Genomic DNA, 15,376 nt, shown 5'->3' with positions numbered 1-15,376 from the left:
GGGCAGCCAGAGCCTGAGGCTGAGGCTCGGCGTGGCAAGGCAGTCGCCCAGGTGCCCCTCACTGTCCCTGGATGGTCAGACCCGGAGCAGAGGCATCCTTGGAGGCCATCTCAGGGCCGCAGAAAGAGATCCGCAGATCCTGGCAGGGGAGAGGGGGCCTGGCCCGGGGCGGCCTCCTTCCTGGAGTTTTTCACACACACACACACACACACAGGGGAGAGGGGAGAGTAAGGAAGCCCGAGTGCCTCCAGCTGTGTCCTCTGACCTGCTCGCTTACAGCTCAGCTCGGAGGCACCCTCACATGCCTAGCAGCTGCTCTGGCTCCCGCCCCCAGGCCCCTGGCCGGGCTGGCACCTGTTCACCACAGCACCCTCGGTGTCGTAGCAGACACCTGTGAAAGGGGATGCACCCCATGACCATGGGCTGAGATGGATCAGGACATGCTCAGAGGGCCACAGTGGTGGTCTGTCCAGTCCTGGTGCCAAGACCTGACCATGACCCCACATCGCCCCTCTCCCTGGGCCCAGCCCTGGACAGGCCAACCACTGCCCCGCAGCATGGCCTGACTCGTTTCTACACAACAGCAGGCCAGTGGGGCCTCCGCCACAGGGGCCAGCAACCAGGGGGTACTAGTTCACATCTTACCCAGGAACCACCACCCCAGATCCAGCCCCAGAGCATCCCTCGAATTCTGCTCTGGCTCTCGATTACTCCCACCCCACCTTGTTGGCTTCCCTCTCATGGTCACTGTGGTTACAGAGTGCTGGTCCCACACATCCTATTCCTCCTGACACCCTGTAGACAGCTGGGCCATTTCACAAAGGGAACCACTGAGGCCCAGAAGGAGACCCTGCCCAGAACCGTGCAAAGAGAGCACAACGAGCATCTCCCATGCCAAGGCCGACAGACCCATGTGTGGAGTCACCGTGCACTGTCCCAGTTCTTACAAGAGAGTGAGCAAATCAAATCTCCAGTCACCTTCTCCATGCAGTCAGCTCTATGTGACCCGGGACAGCAGAACACCAGCCTTGGAGAAACGGGGGTGGCTGGGATTACGCTGGGCTCTCTGGTCGCAGGTGGGAGGTGTGTAAGCATGGCAGGCAAACCTGGGCCGCAGTCCCTGCCAGGGTCACTGTCCTGGGTGTGCCTCACATCCAGATCCCCTAGAGTCTACACTACAGTCCCACCACCCTAGGGGAGGGAAAGGAGAGGTGTCCAGCAGCATCTCCGACAAGTGACAACGTGACTGCACACTCTGGGGTGGGTCATCCCAGCCGGAGTGCCCAACCCCAGCTCAGGGCATGTCAACTCTAGGGCAGGTCTGGCCTACCCTATGTGACCCAGTGAGCGTGTGTTCTCCCATAGGGTTCAGAGAAAGTCTCCAGAACCTAAAAACAACCCACTGACCATGCTGAGCACGGGAAGACGGGTGGCCTCCCACACGCTGTGCCTGTGCCCCACCCACCCACCTTCAGGGCCCCCTCCAGTCCCCACCCTCCACTGGGCCTAAGGCACCTCCACAGCCCTGGGCAGTAACCTCAGCTATAGACCAAAATGGCTCGGGCAGCCCGGGGAAGGATGGGCACAAACTCAGGTACCAGGTGCTCTGACAAGAGACACAGCTTCCTACAGCAGGACACCGAGCTCGATCTCTAGCAGCAGGCACACAGCAACCTTCTCATCTGGGTAAGGGGAGAGTCGCCATGGGACGTGTCTGTGAGGGTCCAGGGGAGACCCTTGGATTGCAACCCAAGACGGCCTGCGCCCCAGCAGCCCACCTCCCATGCGGTCTGCTGCTGGGCAGGACGGATGTGCTCATGGACCTGAAGAAAAATCAATACGTAGTTAGCTTTCCAGTAAATGTCAAGAACCTGTTGTGTCACAACAAAACTGTGCAAAAAAACAGGCACAGGTAACAGGAGGAGGCAGCGCAGGTTTCAGAGCCGCTTCAGGAGCAGGATGGCGTGACTGAAACCTTGGGCAAAGGCAGCCCCAGACACAGACACTTGCATCACAACTTCTCAGTAAGTGCAACCAAGACACAGATTTGGGGGAAATAAAGAGGGAATCCTTCTCGTCCCTTTAGCATCAAAATAAGGTCCCAATGTGTGAAATGTATAAGCAACAAAACCATAAAAGTACAACAGAAAAACACGAATGAGTCACCAAACACGAAGGAAGTATCAATTTGGCTACGTTCAGGTCAAGAACTTCTGGAGTGAAAAAGTTACGGGAAGAAACTCAAAAGGCGTCACTGATGGGGACACCAACAGGGAGCGAAGCAGGCGGCTTCCTAAACAGCTTTTCTGAATCAACAGGAAAGAGAAACCGCATAAAAGAACGGGAAGGAAATAAATAAATAAATAAATAAATAAATAAATAAATAAACAAATAAATAAATAAATAAAAGAACGGGAAGGAGCAGCACTGGGCTGCTTACAGAGAAACAGGGCTAACAGCTGCTGAGGAAGGGCACGGTTTACAGGCCAGCCCCCCGTTCACCCGACATCGGCAGAGACCCAAGCGTACAGCGGCCAGTCGGACCACAGGCAGAGGCAGACTCGCACCCGGAGCAGGAGCTCCCCAGGGGCCGCGTCTTCAGCAGTCCGGTGGGCGGGGCCTGCTGTTGTTTTATGGGCTTCTCATCCTCGGTCCCCAGTCAGAGGCATGTACCAATACCCTGGGCCACACGTGGGGACTTGTGATGCAAACCAGGGGCCAAGGGACCATCTAGCTCCTAAAACCATCCACGGACTTTTTAAACGTCTGCATATCTGAGTCAGCAGTTCCGCTGCTACGTTTCTATCTACAGAGGGATGTACTAGCATCCACCAACACGGGTGGACAGGACCAGGACGTGCTCTGCAGCGTGGCTGCCATCATACACCAACCCCAGCAGCCTTGCAGAGGAGCGAGGTCAGCGTGTGCTGATGGCCAACCGTGCCCAGCACTCAGGGAAGCGAGGGGCCAGGGCCAGCCACGTGGCAGACGGGGGAAACACAGAAGCCTGCGGGGGGGGGGGGGGGGCTGCACCAGAGTCCCCGCATGCAGTCCCCAAGCTGGAACAGTGGGCAGTGGCCTGACACCAGCCCGAGGAGAGCAGCTATCCCTCCCAGCCAGGGTGAGCGAGTGCCGTAGCCTCCCCAGGAGGGACAGGACGGGCCCGGCACCCAGTGGCCGGAGATGCAGCCTGAACAAGGAGGGCCTGGCCCCCACCACGGCAAGCCTGAGAAGGCAGTCACCTGCAGACGGTGCAGCTACATTTTGTTCCCTTCATTCTCCCTGTTTTCTAGACAGAAACCATTAAAAAAAAAAATTCTTTTTTAAAGCAAAGATGTAAAAAAACTAGGGACTAATTTCCCTAACTTGAGACAGCGTCTGGGAAGAAAAGTGACAAGATTATTAACCGAAGAGACCACATCAACATATTCTCAAAAACACACCCAAGTTTTACTGCTAAAGCACCCTTTGGTTGATGAAAACCTCTCCCAGGATGGAACTCCCAGACACCCCAAATTGTAGCGCACATCGATTCAAAAGCCTTAGGGCCAACTTCTAACACAAAGACCATGGTGAGGCGGCCATCGGCGCGGCTTTCAGAGCGGAAGGCCGACAGGGCCACCAGCGGCTTCGGTTCTGCGGCCTCAGAGCTGTCCTCCTCCGAGGTGGCCCTGCCGGCCAACAGACTGACGGGAGGAACGAGGAGCAGCACCCACGGGCAGTACCCAGGGGCTCCGGGGGGGCTCTGCCAACCTGCTGTGCTCCCCTCGAGGCAGACTGTCCTCCAGTGCCTGGGCCCCCGTCCTTGCAGGACCCCGCCTGCTCCCCCTCGGCGCCCCATCCTACCTGCGCCAACCTGGCCCATGTCCACGGCCTTCCGCAGGCCGCTGTCAGGAGACCAGGTGGGGGAACCCTCCAGAGGGGGCCAGAGGGACAGCGAGCAGCACAGACACGTTCCGACGACAGAGGCCAACAGCCCACCGTCTCAGGCTCCCTTGTCTCAGACACCACCTCTACAGCCGCGTCACAGCCAGGCCCCCAACAGGGCCATCAGGCGGCACCCCCACCCTGGGACACGCAAGCCAAGGACAGCCTCCCCCAAGCCAAGGGGACCCTGGGCGAGGTGTACTCCCCTCCTCGCCCCTCCCCACAACCTTCTGGCACCCGGGATGATCCCACAGGGCCAGGACAGGCCCTGCTCAAGACTCCTGGCCAGACAGGCCCCACACAGCCTCCCCGAGCGCGGCCAGCACCGAGCGTGCACAGCGAGCGGGGAAGTCACGGGCAAGGGCAGGGGGCGCGCAGGAGGGCCCCAACCTCCCGGACTCCGCCTGAGCACCCTGAGGTAGGCTTTGGCAGACAGGCAGCGGGCAGCGGCTGCCAGGCGCCTGGGCACGAAGCCCCCATAAGGTGGGCCGCGCGGGCGAGCAGAGGCCACGCACAGACCTCCTCTCGGGCACCGGTGACACGAGCGGCAGCAGGCGGCCCGGCGGGGTGCTGCTGCCAGGCTCCACGAGCAGCAGAAATGTGTCGAGAACCTGAAATAGCTCCTTGCCGCCAGGTCCAGGGAGCCAGGTTTAGAAACAGCACCCGCACTCGGAGAGCATCTCCCCACCGCACCTCCTGCAGCACGTGCGACAGCCGCGCCACAGAGCAGTACCTCTCACGCGGGAGTGACCCCCAGTGGCCACACAGCCCCACGGGGTCCGAAGAACGATGCCGGGGGACAGCACTGTGAAGACAGCATCCCCCCGTAGAAGGAAGGTTCTGGAGAGGTAGAGAGGAGCAGAGACGCTCGGGGAGTATCAGGTGATGACGGAGCCCCCCCCACCCTCCGGCCCGCCACAACCAGGCCCAGCTCCACGGCCGGAGGAGCTCTGTGCCAGCGCAGCCCCCCACCCCCCCACCCCCCCGCCCGCCGCGTCTCCTCCAGGCTGCAGAGAGGCGGGCCAGTGCACCGTGAGCCCTGCAGGAGGCACCCAGGGCTATCCCAGTCGGACCCCCAGACGGGGCCAGCATGGGGTGCAGCCCCAGGCACCAAGGGCTGTGAGGCCGGCTCACGAGAAGGGCAGGCGGCGTGAGCGCTCACCTGTCAGTGTGTGGGTGCAGAGGGTCACGGACCCAGAATCCCACACGGGGACACAGGCGCAGCGGTCTCTGGGGGGGAAGGAGGCGCTGTCTTTTCTGGATGCACACCCTTCTCCACTGTGAAGTGTTACCTTTCACAAAAGTGGTTTTAGGGGGAGGCCAGTCTCGAACTTCCATGCCTCTGCCAGGGCTCAGCCAGTCATGCTGGGCTGAGGCCTCAGGCGCCCACTCACGCACCAGCTCCGCTTCAGGGGGCCAGGACCTCGAGCAAAACAGTGAGGTGCTTCTGCCAGTCCGGCCCCCGCCCCCCCCCCCCAACCCCAGCTTCCAGAGCAAGCCCAGATCTGCTCCCTCCCACCGATGTGCAACACCCCCCACCCCATGCATGGAGGGGTCTGCTGCGGCAAGATGCTGGCCCCTGGCATGGCCCCTCTGGAGGCCATGTGTTCCCCCACCATGCACGCTAAACCCCTTCTAGGACAGGTAAATCCAACAAGTGACCTCAGTCTGACGGACACGCAGCTGGCCGTGCTGCCGGTGTGCCAGCACCACACGCTCTAGGACGGAGGACGGGGTCACCAGGAGCTGCCCCGTCACCTGCTCGGGCCACGCTCTGCAGTCAGAGCTCTGCAAGGATGCACGCCCAGGGCCCCCAGCAACCCTCCTGCACATGAGGGGGCCAACCACAGAAAGCCTCAGGCCGCCAACGAGGAAACGATGGGCAGGACATGGCCAAACAGGCGGGCTCCTGACTGCCCCCCGAGACAGCAGAGGTCACCTCCTGGGACAAATGCAGCAGCGTACAGATGGCTGGCGGGCTGAAGGCAGCCCCCACCAGCAGCAGGAGCCGCGCGGAAACGCTCCTGGGCAGGCTGGCCCGGGAGCCGCTCCAGTGTCCCCACGGCACGTCCCTCACAGGAACAGGCTAATGGGACAGCCACTCACTGCTTCCTGAGAAGAGCTGGCCTCCCAGGTCCCGGGGGGGTGAAAGGCACACCCGGCCACGGACGCCTCCTCACACCAGCACTGCCCACTGGCCCAGGAGGCGGCCTGGGCGCAGGTCAGGGTGGGACGGACGCCCAGAGCTGTCCAGGAGCACAGGCAGGCTCGAGCACCCCCAGGGTTTGAGCCCGATCCAGACCTCGACCTGGGGCCTCGGCCAACAGGCACACCACGGCCCTGCAGCGTGGCACCCCAGCGGCCGGCCTGTAGAGTGGGGCATGGTCCTCCCTGTCCCATCCTCGTCCTTCCCCACAGACAGGCACGACCCTGGGCCTTAGTCCTGCGAGGTGACTGCCCAGCTCCCCTGATGGTCTCCCTCCAGTCTCCAGAGGATGACTCACCTGGGTGTACCCTGAGCCAAGCCAGGGACCCCTGATGGGAGGAGGAGGGGTCCATTGCTCAAAGGCGCTGTGACTGTCCCTGAGGCCCTGGACCTGGTGAATCACGACCTGTGGGGCCTCCACCCTGCTGGGGCTCACACCACCTCCAGGAGCCCGGCGTGCTGGCGTGTCCCATCTCCTCCCCACCCCCAGGTGGGCTGTGTAGCTCTGCTGGCATCTGGGTCCCAAGCCCACACAGACACCTAAAAGCCAGCAGCCCTCCTCCAGCACAGAGTGAGCCCCCTCACTGCCCTCGGGGCTGCCGGGATGGGCAGAGACTCCCGCGGGCTCGAGGGCCGGAGGCAAGCTGCAGCCTCGGGGATGCCGGGTGCTCCCGGCCCCTTGGCACCTCAGGCCACATCCTCAGCGCATCTGCCTCAGCACACGCTGTGCACACAAGTCCTCACATGGCTGCCGCAGGGCCGTGGGCTTCAGCCAGGTCTTCCCGTGCTTTACCTCCCGCAATGAGCCCGTCTAGAAACTGGAAGAAGGTCCTGGAGATGAAGTGACTTTGGCTTGTCCCACACTGGGGAGGAAGGGGATCCATGCACAGGACCAAGCACTCCCACGTTCCTCCCCCCAAAGCCCGGATGACAGAGGGGCGGGAAGCAGGCCCCATGCCCCGCAGCCTCACACCCATACCCTCTCAAAACCACCCAAGCAGGGCTCCTCTGGGCTGCGCCCTTGACCTTGCCCTTCCCTGCTTCCTGTTGTTAACAACCAACGGGCTGGAGGCAGACCAAGGCACCAGCAGCCCGATGGCGGGCTGCTTCCTGCCCCGGCACCGCGTGACCGCAGGGCCAGATGCCATCCGCATTCCAGCACAGCGGCCCGGCAGCTGCCAGCAGGCCCAGAGCAGAAGACCCTGCCTTCCCATCCTCCACCTGGTCAGGGGCGCAGACTTAGGGCCCGCAAGTCAGGACGCCCCCAGAGGCAGTGGGTGCCCCTCCCAGGGGCAGGGCAGGGCCGCTCCCCCCCGGGGCCGACACCCACAGCAAGGAACCAATACCCTGGTGAGAGCAGAGGAGCCCACAGCCAGCAGCCAGCAGTCACAGGAGACGCGGGCGCCACACGCGGCAGCAAGGACACAGGAAGGCTCTCTGGCTCCCGAACCTGACAATGGCCCCGCCCGCTGCAGACCTCGGGGACCCCTTGCAACGGTCTTCAGGAGGACCAGAAGCCACGGGGCTCACACCGCCCCTCGGCCAGGCGGTCCCCAGACCACTACCAGCAAGGCCGCCGCGCTCTTGCCTGGGCTGGTCCGGAGAGCAACAATCCCCTCTCCTCGCTCCTCTCACATTCAGGGTGGCGTGGGGACAAGGAGGGAAAACCTGCCGGGGGACTTTGTCCCGCCCCTGCTTCAGGGCTGGAGGAATTAGTACGAAAAGTCTTTGAAGGGGGAGCTTTACAAAATCCCCCAAGGCCCCGCGTCGTGCGCAGGAGCTCGGCTCCCCAGGCAGGGCCAGCCTCTCCAAGCCCCGGCGGCCTCACGGGAGACGCAGCTCTGCCGCCCTCTGCCGAGCACTCTCCAGGCCTGCACCTGCTCGGGCGGGAGCAAAGGTCACAGGCCTGCAGCCCGGAGCCCGGAGCCCGGAGCCCCAGAGGGCAGGCCCAAGGCTCAGCCCGGAGGCTGGCCCAGTCCACTCGGCCCCCAGAGCACCTGTCAGCAGCCTCCGCACCACCAGCATGCGGCCGCCCCACGTGCTTCCCTGCCTCCCTCCCACATTCCCTAACCAGGCCTGTCCTCGCGTGCCGGCCTCGCTGGCTCAGGTCCCGGGCCAGCACTGCCCAGCCCAGGCCACAGGGCTGAGCACTGGCCCAACAGCCCGCCTCCCATGTGAGAACAACGGAGCTGGTTTTCTGCAACTTTCCAGACAGAGGAATACAGAAGTAGAAAGAGAACCAGCAGAGCGGGGCAGCCCCGGTGGCGCAGCGGTTTAGCGCCGCCTGCAGCCCGGGGTGTGATCCTGGAGACCCGGGATCGAGTCCCACGTCGGGCTCCCTGCATGGAGCCTGCTTACCCCTCTGCCTGGGTCTTTCGCTCTCTCTGAATAAATAAATAAGTAAATCTTAAAAAAAAAAAAAAAAAAAACAGCAGAGCGGTGTCCTGTGCAGGGGAAGGGTACAGGAGCCCGATGCTCACCCTGGACCCCCGGGTGCCCCCAAAGGCAGGTGCAGAGGAGCTTCAAAGCCCCTTCACACACAGGTCCATGAGCCCACAGAGCCTGACCCTCGGCAAAGCTGAGTTCTGCTGCCGCTGCTGGTGGCGCCATCTGCCGCAGGAACTGGGGGTGACCTTCGGCTCCACACCACAGCCTCCTGCCCCCAGGGTGGGAGATGAAGCCCCCCAGAGCACCTCGCTGGGAGCTCAGTGTCCCTGCCTGGGATCAGAAGGTGGGCCCAAGGAGGGACAGACCTGGCTCCTAGGCTGGCAGGGCTCCCAAAGGCTCACTGCACAAACTCAGGAAAGATGGCACCTGCAAAGCACCCACAGGGTCAAACGGGCCCCGTGGGTGAGCACAGGGCCGCACGCGGGAGGAGCATGTGCACACATGCTGGGGAAGGGGAGCCGCACAGGTACACAGGGTGGGGATGTACAATGGGCCAGGGGATGGCCCCACAACCAGGCCAGGGCTCCCCCCGCGGGCTCGGCCTCCTCCAGACCATACCCGTGGCACAGTTCCTTCTGTGACTCATCCCAGGGCAAGGACTCCAGGAGGGACACGTCTGCGCTAATGCAGGCTGACAGGCACGCTCGCTCTCACGGCCCAGCAGGTGGCCGGGCAGCAGATGCCACCTTCCACAGGCCCTGCGCCTGCCCCAGGCCACCAGCCCCAGCTCATCTGTCATCTCCCTGTAGGCTCCAGGGCCCTGGCCAGTTGGGAGACAAGGTGACGCAGGCCAAGATGGAAGAGCTGCGGGCAAAGAAGGAGACGAGGTGCAGGGGGAGGCTGAAGCACGGCCGCCTGAGCTGTCTGGGCACCTCCAGCGAGCAGGGGAGGGGCCGTGGCTTCCGCAGCATCAGCTGGGCTAGAATCAAGCACCATGTCAAACACATCCCGTCTGCGAACCCGTCTTCACCAAAACAGGCCAAACCTAGGAGGCGAGCAGCGTCATTACCGCCCTTTCCCAGACGAGGAACACGGCCCAGAGCAGAGCCAGTGCCCTGCCTGGACTGCAGCTCGTGGGCTCCCGAGCGCACACTCCTACCCGTCGGCAGCTCGGCCCCAGGCTACGCCCACTTGAGGGTCCCCGGGACCCAAACCTGCACCCGAGGCCTTCTGAGCTCTGCTGACTGCAAGACCACAGAGCTAACAGCCCGTCGCCAGGCCCTCTCCTTCTGTAAGCAGTTTAGTTTTCTGCGTGTGATGGTATCCTGACGTCCTAAAAATACACCTTCCTGGCTGGGGAGACGCCCTGCTCCGGGCTAGCCAATCCCCGTGCTCGGCCTGCTAACCTCCCTGGTGCTCCCGCCCCGTGGCCCCGTGGCCCCGTGTGCTTGCTCCTGTCTCGAGGACCTGAGAGCATAGCACACTGTTCTCCTGAGCTCCTCGTGTCTCCTTGTGAGCACACCTGACTGCCCGTCCCGGACAGAAAGCCAAGCACCTCCCTTCCTTCCGCCTCCCCTCCGCCCCAACCCCTGTGGTTTTCAGGCTTACACCACCTAGACTTCTAATGTTCCCTTTGCTGGGAAGTAACGTCCTGCTTTTTCTGAGTGTCCATGCTTTCTGTGGTGGTCCAGAATCTTCTAAAGAGCCCTCAGACTCCGTACAAAGCCAAGAGGTAACTGAGTTTCGCCCACTGAGCAGAGATATGAGCACAAGGTCCCAGATCTGTGGTGACCATGGGGACTCCCACAGGACTGCAGCGGCTGCTAGGACCCAATCAGATCAGGAAGGACTGGGTCATGCATAGCAAAGAACCGAAGAACCGAGAGGACAGGGCTGGGGTCCAGGATCGTCAAGAGGAGATGGGAAAAGATGGAGGCGCTTCTGTGCTCCTCTAGCAGCCAAGCAGGACCCGTGAGGCTACTGGCCAGTACCCTGATGTGGCGGCGTCACAGACACAGGAGGGTGGTGGAAACAAGGTCAGGCAGGTCGGGACGGGGTCCCAGTGACGCTGGAGCTGGCTGGGGACCACCCTAAGGTGGGCACACAGCCTCAGCTGCTTTCTCTGCACAGGGGAGGTGGGGAGGGGAGGGGCGTGGGAGGACTGTGACCATGCCCTGCAGGGAGCGGTGCCAGAGGGAGGCCCTGCTGTCCTACATCAGCCAACTGGGCCCCTCTACTGCCACTTCACCTCGTCCTGTGCCGCGTCCTCTGTGAAGGGGGACAAAGGACGCCAGCCCCTCACAGACATGGGAGTGCTACCGAATGCTAAAGGGGCCCGAGACAGCTTCCAGGCGGCCACGTGGCACGCCTGCCCAGCAGATGCAGGTAACCAGATGCTCCAAAATCCAGCAGCCAACGGTGTGTAGCACCAGGGCTCCAGTGCAGGACCCAGAACCAAACACTAAGGCCCTGTCCCCTCTGTCCCTCCAAGCTGTCGGGGACACTGCGGCACAGACGGCTTCTCCCACCCTGCCCTGGGCCCTCACTGGAGCCAGCCCCTCATGGAGACCCCACTGCAGGCAGTGGGCCCGGCGCCCGTGGAGAGCCCACCTACTCAGGTGTGCGCCTGCCCTTCAGCAGTCACGGCTCCTCCTGAGAGAGCTTTGTCAGCGGCCCAGAAACAAGAGCCACGCGCTCTGCAGCTACGTCCACCAGGCCCCTGGATGGAGGTGGCAAGAGCCCAGCGCTCAGCATCAGGCAACGGGTGTGGGTGGGCCGTCACTGCAGGCTGAGCGCCCACAAACGTGCCGCTCACTCAGAAGGACGAGAAGGCGAGAGCACCAGCCCAGGGGGCCCATCTCCCGCTGGCGGCCCACCCACACCGCGGGAAGACAGCATCTGTCGGCAACCTGGAGGAGTAACTTCCTGGGCCGTGTAAACACCCCAGAAGGGCTAACCTGAACAATACACACTGCGCTCACCCACGTCTAGGAAAAGCGATAAAAACCGTCCCAATGTGTAGACAGACCAGAAGAGGACGCTGAACACGCGGAGAGTCTACGTGCCCGCGGCCTCAGGTACAGGCCTGCCCTGGCCCCAGGTACGCAGGAGCACAGGGCTCACACCAGGGCGGGACGCAGCCCGAGCTGCCACCTGCTAGGCGGCATTCGTCTTGAGACACAGTCAGCAGGAGGGTCTGTGAGGGACAAGAACAAGCCACCTCGGAACGTGCCGCTTTGGCCGCCGTGAGGATTCCCCTGAGCCGGAGGCAAATGGGATCGACAGATGCGGAAGGCAGCCCTCCCCGCGCTGCCCTTAGCTGACTAACAGCAGAAAATCCCGAAACTGACCGCCACGGGTCCCTCTCCTCGCCACGGGACGTCTCACGGCCGTGAAGATGAGAAATCAGCACCCGGAGGCACCTGCGCACACAGGCCCTACTCCGCTAGGTTTCCCCCTTAGGATGGCCTTCTCGTCTGCCGTTGGAAGCCACAATGTGAGCGCTCTGCAGCACTTACCTGACAAGGAAACACTAATAGGTTCACGTGTAACAGCAGTATTGCACGTTTATATTTTAAGATCCCTCAAAATACACATTAAGATTTTATTTATTTGACAGAGAGACAGGCAGGCGGAGCCATGGAGAGGGAGAAGCAGACGCCCCGCTGAGCAGGGAGCCCAACGCGGCACTTGATGCCAGGACCCTGAGATCATGACCCGAGCCGCAGGCAGACGCTTAACAGACGGAGCCCCCCAGGCGCCCCTGGAAATATATATTAAAAGAATTTATGAGTAAAACGCTGTTTGTGTCAAAATAACCCCGTATGTGTCGAAAGAGGGTGACGGGTACGTAGGGTATCCTCACACCGTTGTACTTGAACGCACCTTAAAACTTTTCCATTAATAAAAAAGCCTTTCAGGAACGTACAGGCTAACTTGCAGCTTGCCTGGCACGCACGAGTGTGTTAGACCAGCCTGGTGCCAGAGCTGTAAACACCCGGCCCTTGGCCGCACGTTCTCACCTCTCCTGACGGAAGCAACGCTCCTCGTGTCTGGGTCCAGCTTCTGCACCAAGGCACTGGGGTCTATCTTGGTCCCGGCAAAAACATCACTGTTCACGAAAGCCCATTCCTAAGAAGGAAAGAAGACGGAAGACTTCCCTGCGGCTCCAGAGCACAAGGCCAGGCCGGTCCCGGGGCGGGGGAGCCCTTGGCGGGGCGTCCAGGTGAGCAGGCCAGCTCCTCCCGGAGAGCCTGGGGGAGGTAACCCTCGCCCCCCCCCGCCCCCCGGGTTGAGCCCACTGGGAGCTCGCAGCTGGGAACCTAAGGCACTACTTCCCGCCTGCCTCAGAACACCGGACGGGCTTCGTTCCTGGCGCGGGGACCATCTCAGAGCAGACGGGATCGGCAGCGATCGTGAGCTGAGAGGTCAGCCCCCGGCGCACTGTGACAGGAACCAGGTTTCCTCCCGACCCCGCGCCATCTCATCCTTCCCACAGCACTCTCTGTTTCACGACCACTGCTGGACCTCAGCAATCCCTCCCCAGGCTTCCGACCTGCGCTCACCCCACAGGGAGACTTCAACCCCCCCCCCCGCCCCCGTCACTGCCGATCACACTGTGCTGAGCCAGAGCCCACCTCCCAGGCCCCCAGGCCCACCTGGCTCATTCCAGGTCCAAGCTCCAGGACTGGGGCGAGCGGGAACTAGCCTGAGGGCCCAGGTGAGGGGCTGGCCTGCACCCAGAGCCCGCACAGGGCACCTCAACGAGAAGCCCACGCTCCTCAGGAGCTCCCAGGGTGGGAGGGAAAGTCCGTAAACAAGATAAACAAGACACACGAGGAAAATCACAGGGGCCAGTGCTGGAGCCTGGGAGGCGGCTGCGAGGACCACGCAGCGAAGGCCACCCCAGCGGAGCCCTCCCAAGGAGGAGCCGCAGGGGGTGAGGGGCAGCGCTGCCCCCGGGTGCGTGCACACAGCCAGTCCTCACTTCGCGTCACGTGCCCATTCGGACACCGTCCACGGTGGTGCTTTACAGCTTCACATTTCTGGACCCTCACACATGAGGGGTTGATGCTGCGCCACTGGTGTCCCTCGAGGACTGCGATGTCATCACGTGACCAGACCCCGGTGGTCCGTCCATGGAACTTCCTCCTCCACCCCCACCGCAGGCGGGAAGGCCGACAAAGTGGTTCTCCCCGCTGGCCCAGCTTCCCCCGCAGGCAGAGGTCCTGAAGGGCCAGGACGACTGGGGGCCGCGCCCTACAGGCCGGGGTCTCTTTCTGGGGTGATAGGCAGGGTCTGAAGTCTGTAGTGACGGCTGCACGACTCCGGATACACTAACGACGCCGGTAGACGTGTACGCGCCAAACGAGCCACTACTGCCAGAGCTCTTAGCAGAGCCAGCGCACCGAGCTCCTTCCTCACCCTGCACGTCCCTGATAACGGAACTCGGACCGAACTTGGACTTCTCCGCGGCAAACAGAGAGAGGGCGGTTGGGAAGTTATGAAGACTGGGGGCGCAGCCGTGGTGTGGAGTGCTGTCCTGTCCGCGGCCCCGCGCCTGTGCCTGGCCACGGGGGCAGCATCAATGCCCTCAGGCAGCCCAGGGGTCAGTGCAAGGGTCGCAGCAGGGGTTTGCAGCCCGAAGGAGGCACAGGGGCAGGGGGGTGGGGTGGGGTGGGTGTCAGCCCGTGGTCGCAGCCCGGGGGGTCGCAGCCCGGGGGGTCAGCGGAGGGTCACAGCCCAAGGGTCACAGCCCGAGGGTTGCAGCCCGGGGGTCACAGCCCCGGGTCAGCTGGGGGTCAGCCAAGGGTCACAGCCCAGGGGTCAGCCGAGGGTCACAGCCCGGGGGTCAGCCGAGGGACACAGCCCGGGGGGTCAGCCGAGGGACACAGCCCAGGGGTCAGCCAAGGGTCACAGCCCAGGGGTCAGCCGGGGGTTGCAGCCCGGGGGGGGGGGTCAGCCGGGGGTCACAGCCCAGGGGTCAGCCGGGGGTTGCAGCCCGGGGGGGGGGGTCAGCCGAGGGACACAGCCCGGGGGGTCAGCCGGGGGTCACAGCCCAGGGGTCAGCCGGGGGGTCACAGCTCGGGGGGTCAGCCGAGGGTCACAGCCCGGGGAACAGCCGGGGGTCGCAGCCGGGGTCGCAGCCCGAGGGTCAGCCGAGGGTCAGCCCCGGGGCCACACGCACGGCGGGGCCGGTCCCCGAGGACGGCTGAGGCGCCCGCCGCCGCCCCAGGGACCCCGAGAGCAGCAGCAGGCTGAGCGCGGCCCCGGGGCGTCCCGGGGACACAGACACACACTCCGACCCCGGGCCGCCCGCCCGCCGCCCCGCCGCTCACCTTCGCGCCGAGCCCGCCGGCCGCCTCCCGAGCCGGGGCCGCCTCCGGATCCGGGGGCGCGGGTCCCGACGCCGCCTGCCCCGCGGGCCTCACCGCCGCCTGGTGCACGCGGGCGCGCAGCCCCCTCACCTTCCCCATGCTCGGCGAGCCCCGCCGGAAGCCGCGCGGCGTGCGTCCCACCGCCGGCCGGAAGCTGGTCGTGCGCGCCGGCGGCCGGGCGGAAACAGGGGCCGGGCGGAAACAAACAGGGGCCGGGCGGCTGGGATCCGCGCTCCCCCCGCGCCGCCCGCCGCGCAGGCGCCCGGGCGGGAGGGGGCGGGGCCAGGACGCGCGGCCCCGCCCCCGGCAGGTGTCGGAGACCGCGGCGCTGCAGGCGGCCGGTCGGGCCACCTGCGGGGGGTGGGCGTGGGGGGGGGGACGGGTCCTGCACGTTGGGGTGCGGGTGTGTTGGGCACTGGCTCGCCGCCGGCCCCGCAGTGCCCCGCTTCCGAGGACCGACCACACGCGTCCGCTGCTC

At 63.8% G+C, this 15,376-nt stretch overlaps 1 protein-coding gene across 2 annotated transcripts in view; it reads right to left on the bottom strand.

Annotated features, from left to right (window-relative positions):
• SLX9 (SLX9 ribosome biogenesis factor) overlaps positions 1-15,030 on the bottom strand; it is a 33,727-nt gene extending 18,697 nt beyond the window's left edge. For both annotated transcript variants that reach the window (XM_055313667.1, XM_055313668.1), the window contains exons 1-2: positions 14,860-15,030; positions 12,544-12,652 (exon numbers count right to left, since the gene is read on the bottom strand). In XM_055313667.1, the coding sequence (XP_055169642.1) occupies positions 12,544-12,652; positions 14,860-14,997 (247 nt within the window). In that variant the 5' untranslated portion in view covers positions 14,998-15,030. The remainder of the gene's footprint in view (positions 1-12,543; positions 12,653-14,859) is intronic.
• Positions 15,031-15,376: the final 346 nt, after the last annotated feature.

This window comes from Nyctereutes procyonoides, unplaced genomic scaffold (genome assembly GCF_905146905.1).
Source record: "Nyctereutes procyonoides isolate TBG_1078 unplaced genomic scaffold, NYPRO_anot_genome, whole genome shotgun sequence".
NCBI lineage: Eukaryota > Metazoa > Chordata > Mammalia > Carnivora > Canidae > Nyctereutes > Nyctereutes procyonoides.
This window is presented reverse-complemented; position numbering and strand designations above follow the sequence as displayed.